General features: G+C 38.5%; 1 protein-coding gene across 1 annotated transcript in view; it reads right to left on the bottom strand.

The window, feature by feature from the left end:
• LOC129455158 (uncharacterized) overlaps positions 1-18163 on the bottom strand; it is a 181095-nt gene extending 162932 nt beyond the window's left edge. Inside the window, exons 1-3 of the mRNA XM_073858072.1 lie at positions 17867-18163; positions 17315-17762; positions 4393-5442 (exon numbers count right to left, since the gene is read on the bottom strand). Coding sequence (XP_073714173.1) covers positions 4393-5442; positions 17315-17762; positions 17867-18028 — 1660 coding nt within the window. The 5' untranslated portion in view covers positions 18029-18163. The remainder of the gene's footprint in view (positions 1-4392; positions 5443-17314; positions 17763-17866) is intronic.
• Positions 18164-18527: the final 364 nt, after the last annotated feature.

The following is an 18527-nucleotide window of genomic DNA, read 5'->3' as shown; positions in this document are numbered from 1 at the left end:
CAGCTGGATGTGGCGACAGTTGTTATGGTTTTTTCATCATCCTCCCCGCCATGGTGTATCACAGGTCTGACCGTTTCATTTTTAGACCAGGGCGCTGGACCAGGATGAAGGGCTGCTATGTGTCTTTCGCTGTCACATTCTGAACACTGAATGGTTGAGGTACAATTCCTGGCTTGGTGAGATGTTGAAGAGCAGCAGCGGAAACATATAGCGTGTTCCCTTAAAAAGGCTTTGCGCTCATCTATGGGTTTTTCCCTAAAGCCTCTGCATTTGTGGAGCGGGTGTGGTTTTTTATGAATTGGACACTGTTTGCTGAAGTCTTCTCCAACCAGCTTAGATTTTACTGTAGGAATTCCATGCTCTACTTCAGTCTTGTGCACAGCAACAGGTAGTCTTTTTTCTCTGGAGGAAAACTTCTGTCCTGTGGGTTGCATTGTGTTTGGCAGATTGAATTTAAAACTGGGGTCATTTCTCATATGAGCCTCATTTCTGATGAAGGTGGAGAAAAATGAGAAGGGAGGAAAGCTGACATTGTGTTCTTGCTTATATCTAGACCCTTGTCGCATCCACTTCTCCTGGAGGGCAAATGGCAGCTTCTCAAGTATAGGGGCAATGCCTCGTGCAGTGTCCAGATAAGATAAACCAGGTAAGTATCCATCCATTTTGGCAGATTCAATCTCTGACAGTAAATCTGCTAGTTCCCTGAGACACTGTGGGTCCCTATTAGAGATTCTAGGAAAGCAGTCAACTTTATTTAGGAGTGCTGACTCTATAGCTTCTGCAGAGCCGTAGCACTGTTCCAGTCTTTCCCAAATTCTACTGAGCCCGACGGCAGGATAGTTAATATGAACTGATCTTATTCGGCGAGCGTGTTCGGCTGATTCTGGACCAAGCCACTTAGTCAGCAAGTCGAGCTCTTCAGAAGGTTTTAAATTCAGGTCTTCTATTGCATTTGAGAATGTTGATTTCCATGCCAAGTAATTCTCTGGCTTGTCATCAAACTTTATGAGTCCATCAGTGAGCAGGTCTCTGCGTGCTAAGAACTTGACTAAATTTAATATCTCTGAGTTTTCAGGTTTTGCAGCATGTGGCTCATTTCCTACATCAGGTGAGTAATTCCTGTTTGAGTTACAGTAATTTGATGGGTGAGTGTAATGAACATTTTCTTCTTTTTCAGGTACTATGATAGGTCGAATACTGTCATGTGTGTTCTGTGACTGAAAGAGTGGCTCACTGTATGAATTGACATGCTGAGGAGTTTCTTGAGAATACTGAATAGACTGCCTATGAGATGGAAGAGCATTTTGCTGTTCTCTGTCAGCCGACTGACGTAGTGGTGTATGTTTTGAAGCTTGATGATGCTTGTTTTTGTAAGCATTTTGATCCTGAACATATTCATCAGTCCGCTTAAGTGCATAGAAAGTTGAGCTCTTTTGTTTACATTCATTTTCAGATGACTTTTCTATGTCAGCTCCATCAATGGCTTCATATGCTGTAGCTTCAGCTAAGGCAGCTTCTGCCTCTTTCTCTTGCTGGAGTGCTTCTAATGTAGCCTCTAAGCGTGTCTCTTCTACCTGTAGTTGAGCTTTCTTTACTTTAATTTCAATCTCTCTTTGAGAATATGCTGCTCTCGCTCGGGCAGCTTCAGCTTTGGCTCGAGCCTCTATTGCTATAAGACTGGCTGCTGATCTTCTTGAATGTGTTGATCTTGATGAATTGTGTGAATGTGAACACACTGATCTGGTTGCAAGGCTTATGTTTTCCTTTGATAGCATTTTACTGTAGATTGTTTGAGAAGAAGGAAGATAATTGACTGTTGTTGTAATCACTGTTGAGTATGTCTTTTCACTGTTCTGCCCTCACAATGGCGTCACTCTTCCCAAAGTTAGACAGACAGATAAACTCTTTCCAACACATAAGCTTGTGGGAGAATGCTGCTTTATTCCACACCACGATGAATATGTCGAAAAACAGAGTGAAACTACAGAAAGGAGATGTAAATACAATAGAACTACTTAGTTATCTCCAAAAACAACACTAACATGAATTCATAGTATATAGTTGTAAAATATCTGAAATTCCACATTACTTAGCTTTATAAATAGTAACTTTAACAAACTGAATAAAAATTAATCACAAACTTACAGACAATGCTTTCTACAGAGGATCACAAAATCAATGCTGCTTCAAGCTCCTTCTGTGTTGTTCTACATTTGATTGATGCAATTAACTGAATTTAACTGTCCATCTTTAACTGTATTTTTTAAAGAAGCTACTATGTATTAGTATTAAATCAATAGCAAATATTAAAGATTAATGAATGATCCAGAACAACGCCAGTACCATATATTCTCATTATCTTTATTTGTTATCTCTGGAACAATAAAACTGATATGTGTTGGGTCCCCGCTACGAAAGCAGTAACAACTAGAAAATGCATTTCCGGAGGAACTGCAAAAGTGTGCTTGCTCTGGTGCCGCAGATTTAGTTTGTGCATCCTCATATTGGAGTCCCAAGTTCATGTACGAAGTTTGGTTTCAATACGTGAAAGCGTTCTTGAGATATAAACTACTTCCTGTTTGGCGGCGTAAAATTTTAGAAAAAATGTTTTTTCTTTTGATGTTGTTCATCCTCACATTGGAGACCCAAATTAATGTACAAAGTTTGGTTTCAATACTTGAAAGCATTCATGAGATATAAACTACTTCCTGTTTGGCGGCGTAAAATTTTAGAAAAAAAAATTTCTTTTGATGTTGTGCATCCTCACATTGGAGACCCAAATTCATTTACAAAGTTTGGTTTTAATATATGAAAGCGTTCCTGAGATATAAACTACTTCCTGTTTGGCGGCGTAAAATTTTTAGAAAACAAAATGTTCTTTTGATGTTGTGCATCCTCACATTGGAAACCCAAATTCATGTACAAAGTTTGGTTTCAATACATGAAAGCGTTCCTGAGATATAAACTACTTCCTGTTTGGCGGCGTAAAATTTTAGAAAAAAAATGTTATTTTCATGTTGTGCATCCTCACATTGGAAACCCAAATTCATGTACAAAGTTTGGTTTCAATACATGAAAGCGTTCCTGAGATATAAACTACTTCCTGTTTGGCGGCGTAAAATTTTTGAAAAAAAAAAGTTCTTTTCATGTTGTGCATCCTCACATTGGAAACCCAAATTCATGTACAAAGTTTGGTTTCAATACATGAAAGCGTTCCTGAGATATAAACTACTTCCTGTTTGGCGGCGTAAAATTTTAGAAAAAAAATGTTATTTTCATGTTGTGCATCCTCACATTGGAAACCCAAATTCATGTACAAAGTTTGGTTTCAATATGTGAAAGCGTTCCTGAGATATAAACTACTTCCTGTTTGGCGGCGTAAAATTTTAGAAAAAAAATGTTATTTTCATGTTGTGCATCCTCACATTTGAGACCCAAATTCATGTACAAAGTTTAGTTTCAATACGTGAAAGCGTTCCTAAGATATAAACTACTTCCTGTTTTGGCGGCGTCGACGCACATTTAGTTTGAGCTGTGACGGGCAAACGCTTCCGAAAATCAAAAATCCTTCTAGTAACTTTTGTGAGGCTTGGTCCAAGGATCGTGTACGTGGATTTTCGTAAAGTTTGGACAAAATTTGTGACCTGTGAAACTTTTTTAAGGTTTTGTGTTCTATCCAATATGGCGGAAGAACGACATCGATCTGTGACCTTATCTTCTCAAGCAACTTACACCGGTACTGCCCGAACATTTTAAAGTTTGAACGGTGTCTCTGTGTCAAACGGTCTAATCGCTAGAGCTGGCCAAAAAAATCTACCCGGGAAAAATAATAATAAAACTTAAGAAGAACAATAAGTGTGCTTTTGCAAGCACACTTAATCATAGTTATTTACAGAACAAGCGGGAGCCCAATGTCCCTTTAGCTTTTCCTATCTCTGTCCTGACATGTGATAGAATTGCTGTGTGGCTGGAGAGTGCCGCCTTCTTTCTAATCTACTGCCTATTTGACGTCATTCTGAGATTGACACAGGGCCAAAACCAGTTACTGTTAAGTTAGCACTTCTGAACATCCGTTCACTAAAGAACAAATCAATGTGAAGTAATTCATAGAAATGCATTGTTTTTGTTCTAGCATATTCTCAAGGCGAACATTCAGGTGGAATATACGCAGTCAGTGTGTAAAGCGTTTAAGGCACTGTGATGATTTCAGTGTAATTTGTTCTTCAGTGTGTTTCTTCTGATGATACTGAAGACTTCCAGACTGAGTGAATCTATCTCCACAGATCAAGCAGACATAAGGTTTCTCTCCTGTGTGAACTCTCTCATGGATTTTTAAGTGACTTGACTGATTAAATGTCTTATCACAATGAGAGATTTTTAATGGTTTTTGACGTGTATGAGTTCTCTGGTGCATTACAAAATTATCACGCCGCCCAAAACTCCTCCCACAGACACTACAGTGATGAGGTTTCTCTCCAGTGTGAATTCTCTCATGGGCTTTTAAGTTACTTGACTGATTAAACGTCTTCTCACACTGAGAGCATTTGTAAGGTCTTTCAACTGTATGACTTCTATGATGCCTTACTAAACTATTATGCCGCCCATAACTCTTCCCACAAACACTACAGTGATGAGATTTCTCTGCAGTGTGAACTTTCTGATGAACTCTGACATTAGATAGATAAGCGAATCTCTTTCCACATTCAGAGCAGGCGTAAGGTTTCTCTCCAGTGTGAAGTCTCTCATGGATTTTTAAGTGACCTGACTGAGTAAACGTCTTCTCACACTGAGAGCATTTGTAAGGTTTTTCAGTGTGAATCCTCTTGTGGCATATAAGATTAGATTTATGACAGAAATGTTTATCACAGAATGAACATTGATAAAGTTTCTCTTCAGAGTGATTTTTCTGGTGTGATTTTAATGAAGCTGAAAACTTGTAGGCCTTGTCACATTTACTGCACTGATACGGTCTCTCATTGGTGTGTTTAAACACATGTCTTTTCAGATTGCTTTTTTGTCTGAATCTCATCTCACAGTGAGGACACTCGTATGGTTTTTCTCCTGTGTGAATTCTCTGATGAGACTCAAGACTTTGTTTGGTGCTGAAGTAATTTCCACATTCAGTGCAGCAGAAAGATTTTTCACCACTGTGTGTCCTCATGTGAACTTTCAGCTGAGATAAGAAGTCAAAATTCTTCCCACAATGCTCGCAGTGAAACTTCTTTTTCTTCTTCTTTTCTCCGTGCACTTTTGAACGATGAAGTTTCTTCTCTTGTAAGGTAGTAAAGCTGAGTTTCTGTTCTGTGTGTTTTCTCTCATGTCTCTCTAAATGTCTCTGTGAGCTGAATGTCTTTCCACAGGTGATACAGGAAAGAGTTTGTGCTGTCAGTCGTTCTTCTGATGTTGAGGACATTTCTCCATCACATGGTTCACTCTTCACATCTGAAAGAAACATGATACAATTTTATTCTCATTACTTTTATTAACACAAAGCAGCATAAATTTAGATTCTGTATCTTTATCTATATTCACACAGATACAAAAGACAGCTCTCAGTGCTGTTATTATAGCTGGGTCATTGCACATTAGAAAAAATAACATTTTGGAAACGACTCCATCTAATTTTTATATCATTTTGTTAATATCTTATTAGAAGAATAAAGAAAAACATAACTACTGATCAAAGACAAAATATGAAATGCAATGCAGTGAGTAATTCACTAGCTGTGTCTCATTTCATTTAATTTCGAAGGTTGGATCCTCATGAGGACTCATCCTCTGAGTCTGAAAGATGTGGTCTACAGAGAGTCCTTAACCAGAATTAAACGAGACGTCTTTCAGAGGACACACGGGCAGGAAATGAAACAGGAAGTATCACGTTGCTATGCCAACATGTTCACAGCAGTATTGTTGAGCTGTAAATGAATAAGTAAATAATTTTTATATAAATTTGGAAAGAAATTTCACACGAAAATGTGTTTGCTTGTTTTATTTGGGCTAATGCTTGAGGAGTTGAGGCGAATGCACAACAGATATCTGTTACAGAGGAAAATGAGGAGGATATTAAGAAGAACCAAATTTATCAGTTTTTAATCGGAGATTTAAGGCGATAATTATTATAATTTACATTTATTTATTTATTTTTCAAATAAACGGTTGTTGACATCAACGCAAAGAATTGTGGGCTATCTGCAGCAGCAAAGGATACACCTCGTGTATCCTCTGAATTCCTGTGAAAAAAAGAGCGCATTCGAGGTCGCCTTCAGAGTCCCCTACTTACATTACTGAAATGAGACGGCCTTAATGACATATGCAACCTTAGAATGCGACCTCTAAAGGGCGCAACCTGTGAAACGAGACACAGACACTATTTTGTGGAAGGGTAGTTTGTATTTTGCAGATGAACCATTTTTATTTGTACAAAGACTTTCACAATCCTTGTAGCATTGAATGGCTTGTAAGGGGGAAAATTATGTCACCCATCCATCCGTTGGCCCACATGGCGGAAACCAGCGGCATGGTGAAGGATTTAAGCGTGTTCGGTCATTTCCGGCTCTTGCAGATGACGTTTTGGCGTTACGTAATTTAGGCAGATTTATCTGACTCCAAAGATAAAGATTTAGTTTATATTATAATACAAATCGGATTGATTATTACTTTTAACACTTACAGAATTTGGATGGATGTTTGTTTATTCTGATTAAGCTCTGGTATCACACTCGTTCATTCAGTTCTCATAGTCGCACATGATTCTAGTATGGGCATTGGGCCTTATAATTAATATTATGGTCAATGGTCATAAGCAAATCAGTGTTGGTCGTTGCCAGAGGTTGGACTATACGCTTAATCGGCCGCTCTCTGCGTGCTTAACTTTAAACATAATTTATTTAGCCCCCTTAGAGGTGACACTTAATTATTACAATAATTATTTCCAACCAAAGGTAATGAATAGAATCATATTGAAATAATCAGAGGTTGAGGTTGACCCTATTTAGAGTGATCAGAAATGTTACTCTAAACGGAAATACATATTGTAGCCTCCACACTTCTAAGTACAATTAAACTAACGCCAAGTGCTAGTCGTATCTCTCAAATCAAAGATACAGCATCATGGGGTGAATTTCCAAGTACAGAAAATCCCCTAAACCATTTACAACATTTCCTTAAATATCCAGAGAGACAAAGCATAAAGGAATTTGGTACTGATTGGTTGTTGTAAAACTCAGGGATGTCCTTAATTTGCATACAGTGGGTGACTGGTTTATGTCTATGATGGGAGGTATCTATCAACATTGAGTGAAGTTTGCTTACACTTTAACATTGAATTCTGTTGTCATATGAGTGAGACGATTGTAACCACTTGCATTGAGTGAAAACAAATAAGATCAGTTTCAAATTCTTTTTGCATGTATAATGTAGCATTTCATATACAGTTTGCTTTGAGAGAATGAGAATACAGATGTAGGACACCCTAAGGGGCTGGACACACCAAAACTTTTAAACGCGGCTGAAAACGCCTTGAGGATGCTGAATGCCAGCTGTTTTTCAGCTGAGTGCCAGCTTTCTTCAGCTCAGCGCTTTGGTAGCTGTGATACTTCAGCTGTGAGCCTTGTTGTTGCTAGAGGTCAGAAGAGAATGGGCCGACTGATTCAAGCTGATAGAAGAGCATAATAACTGCTCATTACAACCGAGGTATGCAGCAAAGCATTTGTGAAGGCACATTACGCACAACCTTGAGGTGGATGGGCTACAACAAATAGGAAAAAGAGGCTACAATTTGCACAAGCTCACCAAAATTGGACAGCTGAAGAGTGAAAAAATGTTGCCTGGTCTGATGAGTCTCGATTTCTGTTGAGACATTCAGATGGTAGAGTCAGAATTTGAAGTAAACAGAATGAGAACATGGATCCATTATGCCTTGTTACCACTGTGCAGGCTGGTGGTGATGGTGTAATGATGTGGGGGATGTTTTGTTAGCACACTTTAGGCCCCCTAGCGCCAATTGGGCATCGTTTAAATGCCACGGCCTACCTGAGCATTGTTTCTGACTGTGTCCATCCCTTTATGACCACCATGTACCCATCCTCTGATGGCTACTTCCAGCAGGATAATGCACCATTTCACAAAGCTTGAATCATTTCAAATTGGTTTCTTGAACATGACAATGAGTTCACTGTACTAAAATCGCCCCCACAGTCACCAGATCTCAACCCAATAGAGCATCTTTGGGATGTGGTGGAACAGGAGCTTTGTGCCCTGGATGTGCATCCCACAAATCTCCATCAACTGCAAGATGCTATTCTATCAATATGGGCCAACATTTTTAAAGAATGCTTTCAGCACCTTGTTGAATCCGTGCCACATAGATAGGGATGCACCGATCCGATATTCTGGATCGGTATCGGACTAACCGATACCGATCCAGACTAACAGGACCGATCCAATTCCGATACTGCACGTTACCCATGGTTGTCACTGACAAGCGATTAAAACGACAAAGTATTATAAAAGCACCATAAACGTTTTTATGCACTATAATCAAAGTCATCTTACACTCAATAGCTTCATGTGAAGGAACAAATGCACATTTAAAGATATTAATGTTCACAGAAACACTGTAACTTACTTGTAAACTGAGTTAATCCACTGATGAGAAGCGGATGGATGAAAACGCGTCATTCAACACACGCACACACACAATAATTGTAACGTTAGGCTTTATTAAAGATCTGATTTTATAAAGTCTCAGTAAGCTGTTGGATGGATGCAATTCAGTATGTGCTGAGCACACGATGCATGAAATCTCTTTGTGTTTTAATAGTTATGAACGTAACTTTCCATTGCGGAGCGAGGATTCCCATGTGAGTGTGAGGACGCTTCTAGAGCATCAATGCTGCACCTAGGAAGCACAGTATTGCGCAGAATGCGCACTCAATATGATTTAGGCGCATCAACTCTGCACCCGAAATGTGCATAAAAGGTCCGGTTAAGTGCATAATTCCCAAAATAACCATCTGCACACTAAAGCTTTTTTACTGTGACTTTTTGCGCAATTAAGGAAAATATATTTAGCATTCTTATTTGATCAAACGTGCCTATTTTATTTTCTCCTAAACACTGCCATGGTTAATAATTACTAATGTTCTTGTAACTTGTAAATCATTTTTAATTATTGGTTTTTACTTTAATATTATAATTATATATTATATAATTATATTATGCTAGATTTAGCAGAAAGCACTATACACATTTATATATAGTGTGCGTGTTTCTCTGTGTGTGTGTGTGTGTGTGTGTGTGTGTGTGTGTGTGTGTGTGTGTGTGTGTGTGTGTGTCTGGGTGTAATTTAAATTGCTCAAGAAAAATACAGTAGTATCGGATCGGCAGGTATCGGAATCGGATCGAAGATGGAAAAAGTGGTATCGGTGCATCCCTACCCCAGAGTGTTAAACGGATGAGTTACAAAAAAATTAACCCCCCCTCGCAAAATTAAACAAATAAAAATGTCACTAAACTTGTAATTGTAACAATGAGCACTCAAATGGTATAAATATAATAATAGTTATAGAGACTAGGGCTGTCACGGTGGAGGAATTTCCCTTGCGGTGATTTTGCGTGGCTCACAAGCGCGGTATGCGGTTTTACCGCCTTCATTAACTAAAATAAAACTATTTTTTAAATCCATAACAATGAGGTCAACTAATAGATGAAGGGTAGGCTACATGTATTTCCCCTTATGAAAAAAGATTAACACAAGCTATACTACAGCTAAATATAATTTTGAGAAAACAAAAATAAATTGAAGAACATCATTTAGGCTTGTTAAGCGCAAATTAACAGAGCATCGGTCAAAACAGAACAGCAGTGTCTTAAAGAAGTTAAAATTAGCCAGTATTTGTGCACCTGTAAATGCACAAAACGAATGCAATACAGAAAGCAATGCATAATAATTTAGGGCATTTTTAATAATATATTAGTAGATAAATTATATTATAACGTGTATAAAGTATGAAAACGAATGAATCATTATTTTGGCTAAATTAAGCTGGAGAGGTCATATTTAGTCACACAGATTTGTCATCATTTCAGAACAAGCTTAAATGCTATCTATAATAACTTACATTATATCCTGTGTCTTCCTTTGTCGAAAATATGTAGAATTATATGCGAGTAAAAAAGCAAAAAGCGGAAACGTTTAGCTCACGCGGAGCGAAGGAAAAGCCGTTAATAAAGCAGACTCTCCGTGTATAGAGAGGATGTGATGAAACAGTCGAGTCGGCAGATGATCATCAATGTTTATAAAGTTTCACGCAGATACTGTTGATGAAAAACTTGTATATATAAATGTGAAAGTCAAGTGTGCAGTCAGTCAGTTCACAAAAGCAACAGCGGCGTTATATTGGCCGCATCCACGGAGCGGACGCTGCAGATGCACAAAGAAAAAACCTATAAAGGTCTTTTTTATGAGGTTTTAATGCTGGTAAGTGTTGGACTTTAATGGTCCATTGCATGTTCATAATTAGAGGAAAGACAAGGTATTAAAAAAAATAAGCTATTTATTGATCAGATATGAAAAAGTTTTACAGCGCTGGGTTGTTTCAAGGCCCCATGTGGCAAGCAACCAACCCAGCTTACGGAAATACATGAATATTTATATGATATGTGACGTCGTTCTTTCTTCAAATCTCTCCTCCCCATAACAGGCGGTTCTCATCTCATTATCTGACTCCATTACTACACCCTGCTTTAGCCTGTGGGGGTATATAACACACAAACATACAGAACACCTTGTGCCCTAGAGCATTTCATCCTTATATGGCAATGTCTTATTACAGGGCAATCTTCTACATTATTCATGGGCACAAAGGCATAATCATTTATATATTTTAATACATTAATATTCATGACAACATTTAATGTTTTAAATCTAAACTCTTCTATATGTAATAATCTGGAAATGAATGATTATTAGTGAATGATTATTAGTGAATTAATATCAAAAGCATGTATTTCTTTTGTCTGTGTGCTTTCTCTTTCAAGGATTGTTCTTATTTTGGCTATCACCAGCAGCTGCAAGGTCGGTCCTACGTTCAACCGAAACCAAGACCTTGCAGTTTTTACACACACACAGACAGCCCTCATATTTTCAGCACAGGAATCAATTTTGTAAAGGCACACATAAGCTGAATTATAATAATATGATTAGTAGAATACATTTGAACAACATCAAATTCCACAATTCCCTCTCTTGACCTCTGAAAGAGGTCACACATTCTCTTCGTCCTCCTCATCCAGGTTCTGTAGGCCTAATAGGGGCATGCTATATGGGGGTGGATTATTCTCTTTTTTCTCTATTGCAGACACTATCAGTCTGTTGCATAGGGATCTAAGACAGGGAATGCAACAACATCCACAAGTGACCAGTATGGCCACAAATACTCCAATTGATACCACTATTGGTGTTCATAATTCAAAGGTGTATGATGTCGTTGAATTTTTTTTTATTATTATTTTTTTTTATGTAATTTAATTCAATTCCCCCCTATCTCTGTACACACGAATCTTGTGATGTAGTTTTGGACCTTTTGTCAATTTTCAGATTACCTCCATTGTTTATGCTAAATATTATGGTGATTATAATTGCAGCTATAACCCCTAGGGCCCACAGAACCTTCCAATTTCCATATAGCTTCATCCCTGTGGAAAAAATACACTTATGCCTATTGGCTAATACTCAAATAACAATCGTAAGTTAAAAAAGGAAAAAGAAAATTAAAATGTAAAATTAATACTGTAAAATTTTATAAGAAAGTTAGAAATTAAATTCAAAAGGAAACATTGAAATGTAAGATTATATAAGAAACTTAAGAAAATTCGAAGGTCAATATGGTATATAGCTACCCAGGTTATAATGAATAAACAGTAATTGTGATGTTCAGGTCCCTGAACACTTCTGTCAGGATTTCCAGCACTTTATGGAAGTCCAGTTTATCTAACCCAGACCCCAGCCGGGGAGTGGATACACTTGTTATGTTTTCTTTCTCACACCACTCTCTCATACATCTGAGGCTGTGGGTAAAATTCTCATATGTTGGTAAATCAGTACAGTTTTGTTTTGTTATTAAATGAAAAATCAATCTGCCGTCGTCCTCATGGATAACTGTACATTCACCTGTGTGTTTGTTCTGTCTTACAACCTTTTGTGTACCGTACTTCGCTTTGAATTGTACGGCTATACCTGCTCCGTAGGCACAATCTATGCAGTGTGCTAAAGGTTCTGTTGCTGGGCTAGGAAAAAATGTCACCTTTTTTATGCACAATTTTACAGATTGTCTTTTGAATTTGTTGTTGGTGTTGTGTGAGTGTTACCACTGATGTTTCACTTCCTGTGATTCACTTTCACTTTCAACACTCTCCCTCTCTTGGACCTGAGTCCTCAGGTCCACACCTGTCTGTTAGAAACCCAATCATCATTTGTAACAGCTGGGTCGTTCTTACAATTTCGTTGTGTGGTAGCCTGGCAGGAAAAATGTTTAATCAGAGCAGTTAGTTTGTAGAAATAAACATCATTAGTTAGTGGCAGGATTGGATCCTACACCAAGTCGTTCCGTGGGCCTGGAAACTGTCGACCTGTAAGCAAGTCAAAGGATGTGAAACCAGAAATCCTGTTAACAGAAGAGCGAATAGACATTAATGCAATTGGTAATTCGTCAAGCCATGTTATTTTTGTCTGTGCACAGATTTTGTCAAGTCAAGTTTTAATGTCAAAGTCAGGTTCATTATTTCAGCTTTGCTCTGTCATTGGGGCGATGAGCAGCCCCGAAACTATATGTCAATTCCAGTGCGTGTTTGTCAATTTTGTCAGATCTAACTTTGTCTTGGGAAACCATGGTTGGGGATATAAGTGGTTTATTAGGCAGTTGACAACAACCACTTCATTAGGTACCTTCACAGCCTGTATTATATGTCAGGCTTCGCTAGCATTTATTTATTATAGGCCGGCCTTTCCTGGTTTCAAACCCACCTATCTGCCATATATACTGCACCAATCACATATGCATAGTCACTATACATAATCACCCTCTCTTCACCAGTGTAGTGCAAGGCTTTGATAACAGCTATCATTTCAGCTGTCTGTGCTGACTGCTTACCCTCCAATTTACCACTCACTCTAGTCACAAAATCACCCTCAACCTGGTCAACCACAGCAAACCCTGCCTTTAGCGTACCATCTGATGCTCTAAAACAAAGCCATCCATAAATAACGTGATTAGTAGCGGGTAGTTGGCAGTGGTGTTGTAAACAACTTAGGTCTGATTTTGTTTGGCCCTTTTTGGGTTTGTTTGGTTTTTTGTTTTTTGTTTTTTACTATCATGTGGCATCCCCTCAGTAATCAGGTCAGTCATGTTTACACCCTCATGGACATAATTTCAGGTTTGGCTGGCCAGGATTTTTGGTAAACTTTATCTAAGACACCGTTTTATATATTGGTACATACCTTGTTATCTATTGATTGTTGTTTATAAGGCCCCCCCAAAAAATATATATATATAAAAAAAAAAAAAATAACATAAGTCTCTGGTCCTGGATCAGACATAAGGCTCTATCTCTCCATAGTTTAATTAGCCATTCATTTGTGCCCCATCCGTCCGGGGGCACATTACAACATTGACAGGTCATTGTAATTTCTAGGTCCCTATCTATTATTAACTGGTGTGTTGGAGGAATACAGAAATGCGTGCGAACTAGACTGGTTTGCTACCTTATAGGGTAGTGATTTGTTGATAGTCACTTTTCAATTTTACCAGAAACCCATTATCTCCACCGTTGTTGAAACTTTTTTTTTTTTTTACGGTGGACTATTTAGGCCCATTATCCACTAGGGCTCTTAATGGTCCATGAGAGGTCCAGCCATTCCTTTCATGGTGGGTTCCTGTGTGCCCCGTCATTCATCCGCATCACTCCCTTTGGCCCCATGTTGGGTGCATAGGCGCCATTAAATCTGGTTGTGATGGGTTGTGCGATCTCGGTGGCCCCCTGCCATAGCCACCGGCTCCACGCCCGGCACCACCTCCTCGGGGACCCCATCCCCCCGCAGGTGGTCCGTTAAGTGGTCTAGCACCAGAATTTTGGGGCTGTGACCAAGTGTTGGGACAATGCCGTCCCCAATGTCCTTCCTGTCCACACACATAACATGTATTCCTGCCAAAACCTCCAAAACCTCCCCGTTTTGGTCTACTACTCCTTCTTGGTCCTCCCCTTCTCTGTTGGTTATATCCCTCCCACGGGTTTCCTGTATAGGGTGGGCCTTTATATGGATCTATGGGCTGATTGGGATATTGTACGTTATCCGAGACACTAGTTGTCATAGCTACTGGTGTTGGTTGGGCCTGCTGGGGCATTTGTTTCTTTTTTGTGTTAGCTTGCTTGGCCTGTTCTAGCTGTAGCTTTAACAGCTCATTCTTAAGCTTATCTACCTCTACAAGTTCTGTTTGTGTGATTTGTTTATGGCCCTGTCTGTGTGATACACAAGATCTCTTTCCCATGTTGTTATCATTTACATTTCTCTGTAATCTTAATAGAGTTGTGATTATCTCTCCCTGTGTCATAATTGTTTGTTCTAATCTTTCCATTTTTCTTTTCAGGGCCTTTATTTCATCAAATTCAACATCTAGTTCACCACTGTTTACTGTTAACATCGGCTGTTGCTTTGAGATCGAAACAGACTTTTCCTCATAAGGAGGAGGTGTGTGCAGTGAGGGGTATAGTGACTTCACTTGAGGAGGAGCCATGGGTGGGGCTGAGGGTACTGGCTCAGTGCTTCCTTGTTCTACCTTTTGCTCGCTCACAGCACAACTGTCAACTTCCCCTTTGGTCTTTGTAATCGTCTCGACTTCAGCTGCAACAAAAGCGATTCTCGTCCCCTTTCTCAAATCTGTTTCTGAGTCTTTTACAGTTGGTCCCTTTCCAAACTACATGCCTTTTTGCCATTGCACATACACTGTTAGGCAACCATACTCATCACATTTTTTTAAATTTAGCCATTTTCACACAATTTACAAGCATTCAAAACTTCAAAAAGCACAACACGTCACTCTTTTCTAGCAGAAAGATATATACACCAGTAGTTTTCAGGAGTTTCACCCGCAATACAAACACAATACAACTTTCACAGAAATGTCACAAAAATAACAACAATATATCAACAATACTATTCACATTAAGACGTCACTTCTTCTTTCCAGTATTCGTGGACCTCTCATCCAACGGGCTGCTGTACACCCCCTACAGGCTATACAACCTGAGTCGGTATTTTATAATACCTAATGTATTAAAGGAATCCTCAACCTTTTTAATTAATTCTGTTAACTTACACCGCCATTAACAGTATTTATGGACCTTTCATCCAAGAGCCTTTCACTCCTTACGGCTACAACCGAGTCGGTATTTTATAACACCTAATGTATTAAAGGAATCCTCAACCTTTTTAATTAATTCTGTTAACTTACACCGCCATTAACAGTATTTATGGACCTTTCATCCAACGGGCCTTTCACCCCTTACAGGCTACAACCTGAGTCGGTATTTTATAATACCTAATGTATTAAAGGAATCCTCAACCTTTTTAATTAATTCTGTTAACTTACACCGCCATTAACAGTATTCTTGGACCTTTCATCCAACGGGCCTTTCACCCCTTACAGGCTACAACCGAGTCGGTATTTTATAACACCTAATGTGTTAAAGGAATCCTCAACCTTTTTAATTAATTCTGTTAACTTACACCGCCATTAACAGTATTTATGGACCTTTCATCCAAGAGCCTTTCACTCCTTACGGCTACAACCGAGTCGGTATTTTATAACACCTAATGTGTTAAAGGAATCCTCAACCTTTTTAATTAATATTTCAAAAAGTTTTTCACTCTGATCAATTTACAAAAATGTAAATTTGTATTTCAGTTCGGATCTCCTTATCAACACAAGTAATTTGGTATATCCAAATAGCAGAATTCGATAAAACAGGCTTCTGCTTACCTTATTTTAATAGAGCGCTCTTTTTGTGTTGAAAGGGAATCCTCGCTTACTCTGGTTTCTTCAATGTGAAACCCTTCTTCCGCTCAGTCTCTCCTTTTTTCCCTCCAAAGAACGTCGGGGTCACCAATTGTTGGACTTTAAAGGTCCATTGCATGTTCGTAATTAGAGGAAAGACACGGTATTAAAATTTAAGTTATTTATTGATCAGATATGAAAAAGTTTTACAGCGCTGGGTTGTTTCAAGGCCCCATGTGGCAAGCAACCAACCCAGCTTACGGAAATACATGAATATTTATATGATATGTGACGTCGTTCTTTCTTCAAATCTCTCCTCCCCATAACAGGCGGTTCTCATCTCATTATCTGACTCCATTACTACACCCTGCTTTAGCCTGTGGGGGTATATAACACACAAACATACAGAACACCTTGTGCCCTAGAGCATTTCATCCTTATATGGCAATGTCTTATTACAGGGCAATCTTCTACATTATTCATGGGCACAAAGGCATAATCATTTATATATTTTAATACATTAATATTCATGACAACATTTAATGTTTTAAATCTAAACTCTTCTATATGTAATAATCTGGAAATGAATGATTATTAGTGAATGATTATTAGTGAATTAATATCAAAAGCATGTATTTCTTTTGTCTGTGTGCTTTCTCTTTCAAGGATTGTTCTTATTTTGGCTATCACCAGCAGCTGCAAGGTCGGTCCTACGTTCAACCGAAACCAAGACCTTGCAGTTTTTACACACACACAGACAGCCCTCATATTTTCAGCACAGGAATCAATTTTGTAAAGGCACACATAAGCTGAATTATAATAATATGATTAGTAGAATACATTTGAACAACATCAAATTCCACATAAGCAGTTATATTTTGGCGTTATTTTGGTTGATCAGTTATATTAAAGTACTTTTAATCTTAAAAACTGGATCTAGAGGGAGACGACGCCTCAGTTATTCTGTCATCTCAGTTTTACTTTTTCACACATTCACTATGATTTAACGAAATATGAAGTATTACATTTTTAATTGAAATTTACGGGGAAAAAAATGGCCTACTCTCTTAACTCTTGACAATCTATTTGGCCTTTATTATACATGTACTGCATGACGTGAAAAACAAGGCGGCATATAGTTTCATGAATTTTACGTGAAAAGGCGCGGTTGTTGCGGTTGCTTTTTTTCCATGCGGTTGGGCTTGTCAGTAGCGCGGTCATGCGGTAATGCGGTTACCGCGACAGCCCTAATAGAGACTTACCTGATGGATTTAAATAATCTGCATGATTGTCTTCATCTTCTTCAGTGTGATCTTCCTCTTCTGTGGGTTCTGTTTTAATCTTCATCATCAGGTTGGTGCAGTCGATCAGTTTGACTGAACACATCTTCAGTGTGGTCTGCAGGATCTGCTGCTGTTCTCCAGCGTTACAGACAGAATCCAGAGACTCTGTGGAGGTTTGATCAGTAGATTCCTCATCCTGTAAGCCCTGATTACTGTCACACACAGTGTCCTGAGCGTCTGTGGGCTTTGACTCAGTATAAGAGAGTAAAGTGAGACTGAGCTCTGAGTCCTGTGTGTGTCTGGATTTCTCTTCAGAGAGTTTAGAGTCCAGCAGTGGCTGTGGTGTGCGCCTCTGATCTCTGCTCATCCACACTGAATCCAGACATCCATCAGTCACATACACTGAAGATTCACAACAATCCACATCCTGACAACACAACACACACACACACACAGTGTAAGATTATAAATGATTTGATGTTGTCAAACAGACAGAGTGATTCATGTAAAGGATGTTTAAGCTGTACAAACCTCTCTCTTCACTCCTTCATCTCCTCTTGACCTCAGCTTTGTCTCCAGTAACGCCACCTCTTTCTTCAGCTGAGAGATTTCTGTGATGAAATCATCAATATCCAGCATGGACAGATCAGTTCCTACTGATTTACAGCACATCTCATCTCTCATCATTAACATCTTAACACTAAAATAAACAGAGACACTTTGTTTACACTCAATAAAACACTAAAGAAGAGAGAAAACACTGATAAACAAACACATCACACGTGAGCTCTTTCTCTCTCTCCCTCGTTCTCTTTCTTTCTTTAGTGGGTTTATCGGCGGACTAAAGAGCTGCAGAGCGCCTCCTACTGTACTGGAGAGAGAAAAATCATGACAATAGAAAAGCAATATTAAAGAATGGCAATATCAGTTGGATTTATAATTAAAAGGAAGACACTGAGTGAGGAAAAAAGCTTGAAGGAACATGAAAGAAACTATGTCAAGAATATGACACAGTCAATTATATAGCACAGGTCTATCTATCTATCTATCTATCTATCTATCTATCTATCTATCTATCTATCTATCTATCTATCTATCTATCTATGTAAAACACATTTCCATATAATAAGGATTAAATCAATTAAAAATCTCTATGATAATAAAAATGTTTCATTACTGGAATAATTGTGTA

The sequence above is a fragment of the Misgurnus anguillicaudatus genome, chromosome 20 (assembly GCF_027580225.2).
Source record: "Misgurnus anguillicaudatus chromosome 20, ASM2758022v2, whole genome shotgun sequence".
Lineage (NCBI taxonomy): Eukaryota > Metazoa > Chordata > Actinopteri > Cypriniformes > Cobitidae > Misgurnus > Misgurnus anguillicaudatus.
This window is presented reverse-complemented; position numbering and strand designations above follow the sequence as displayed.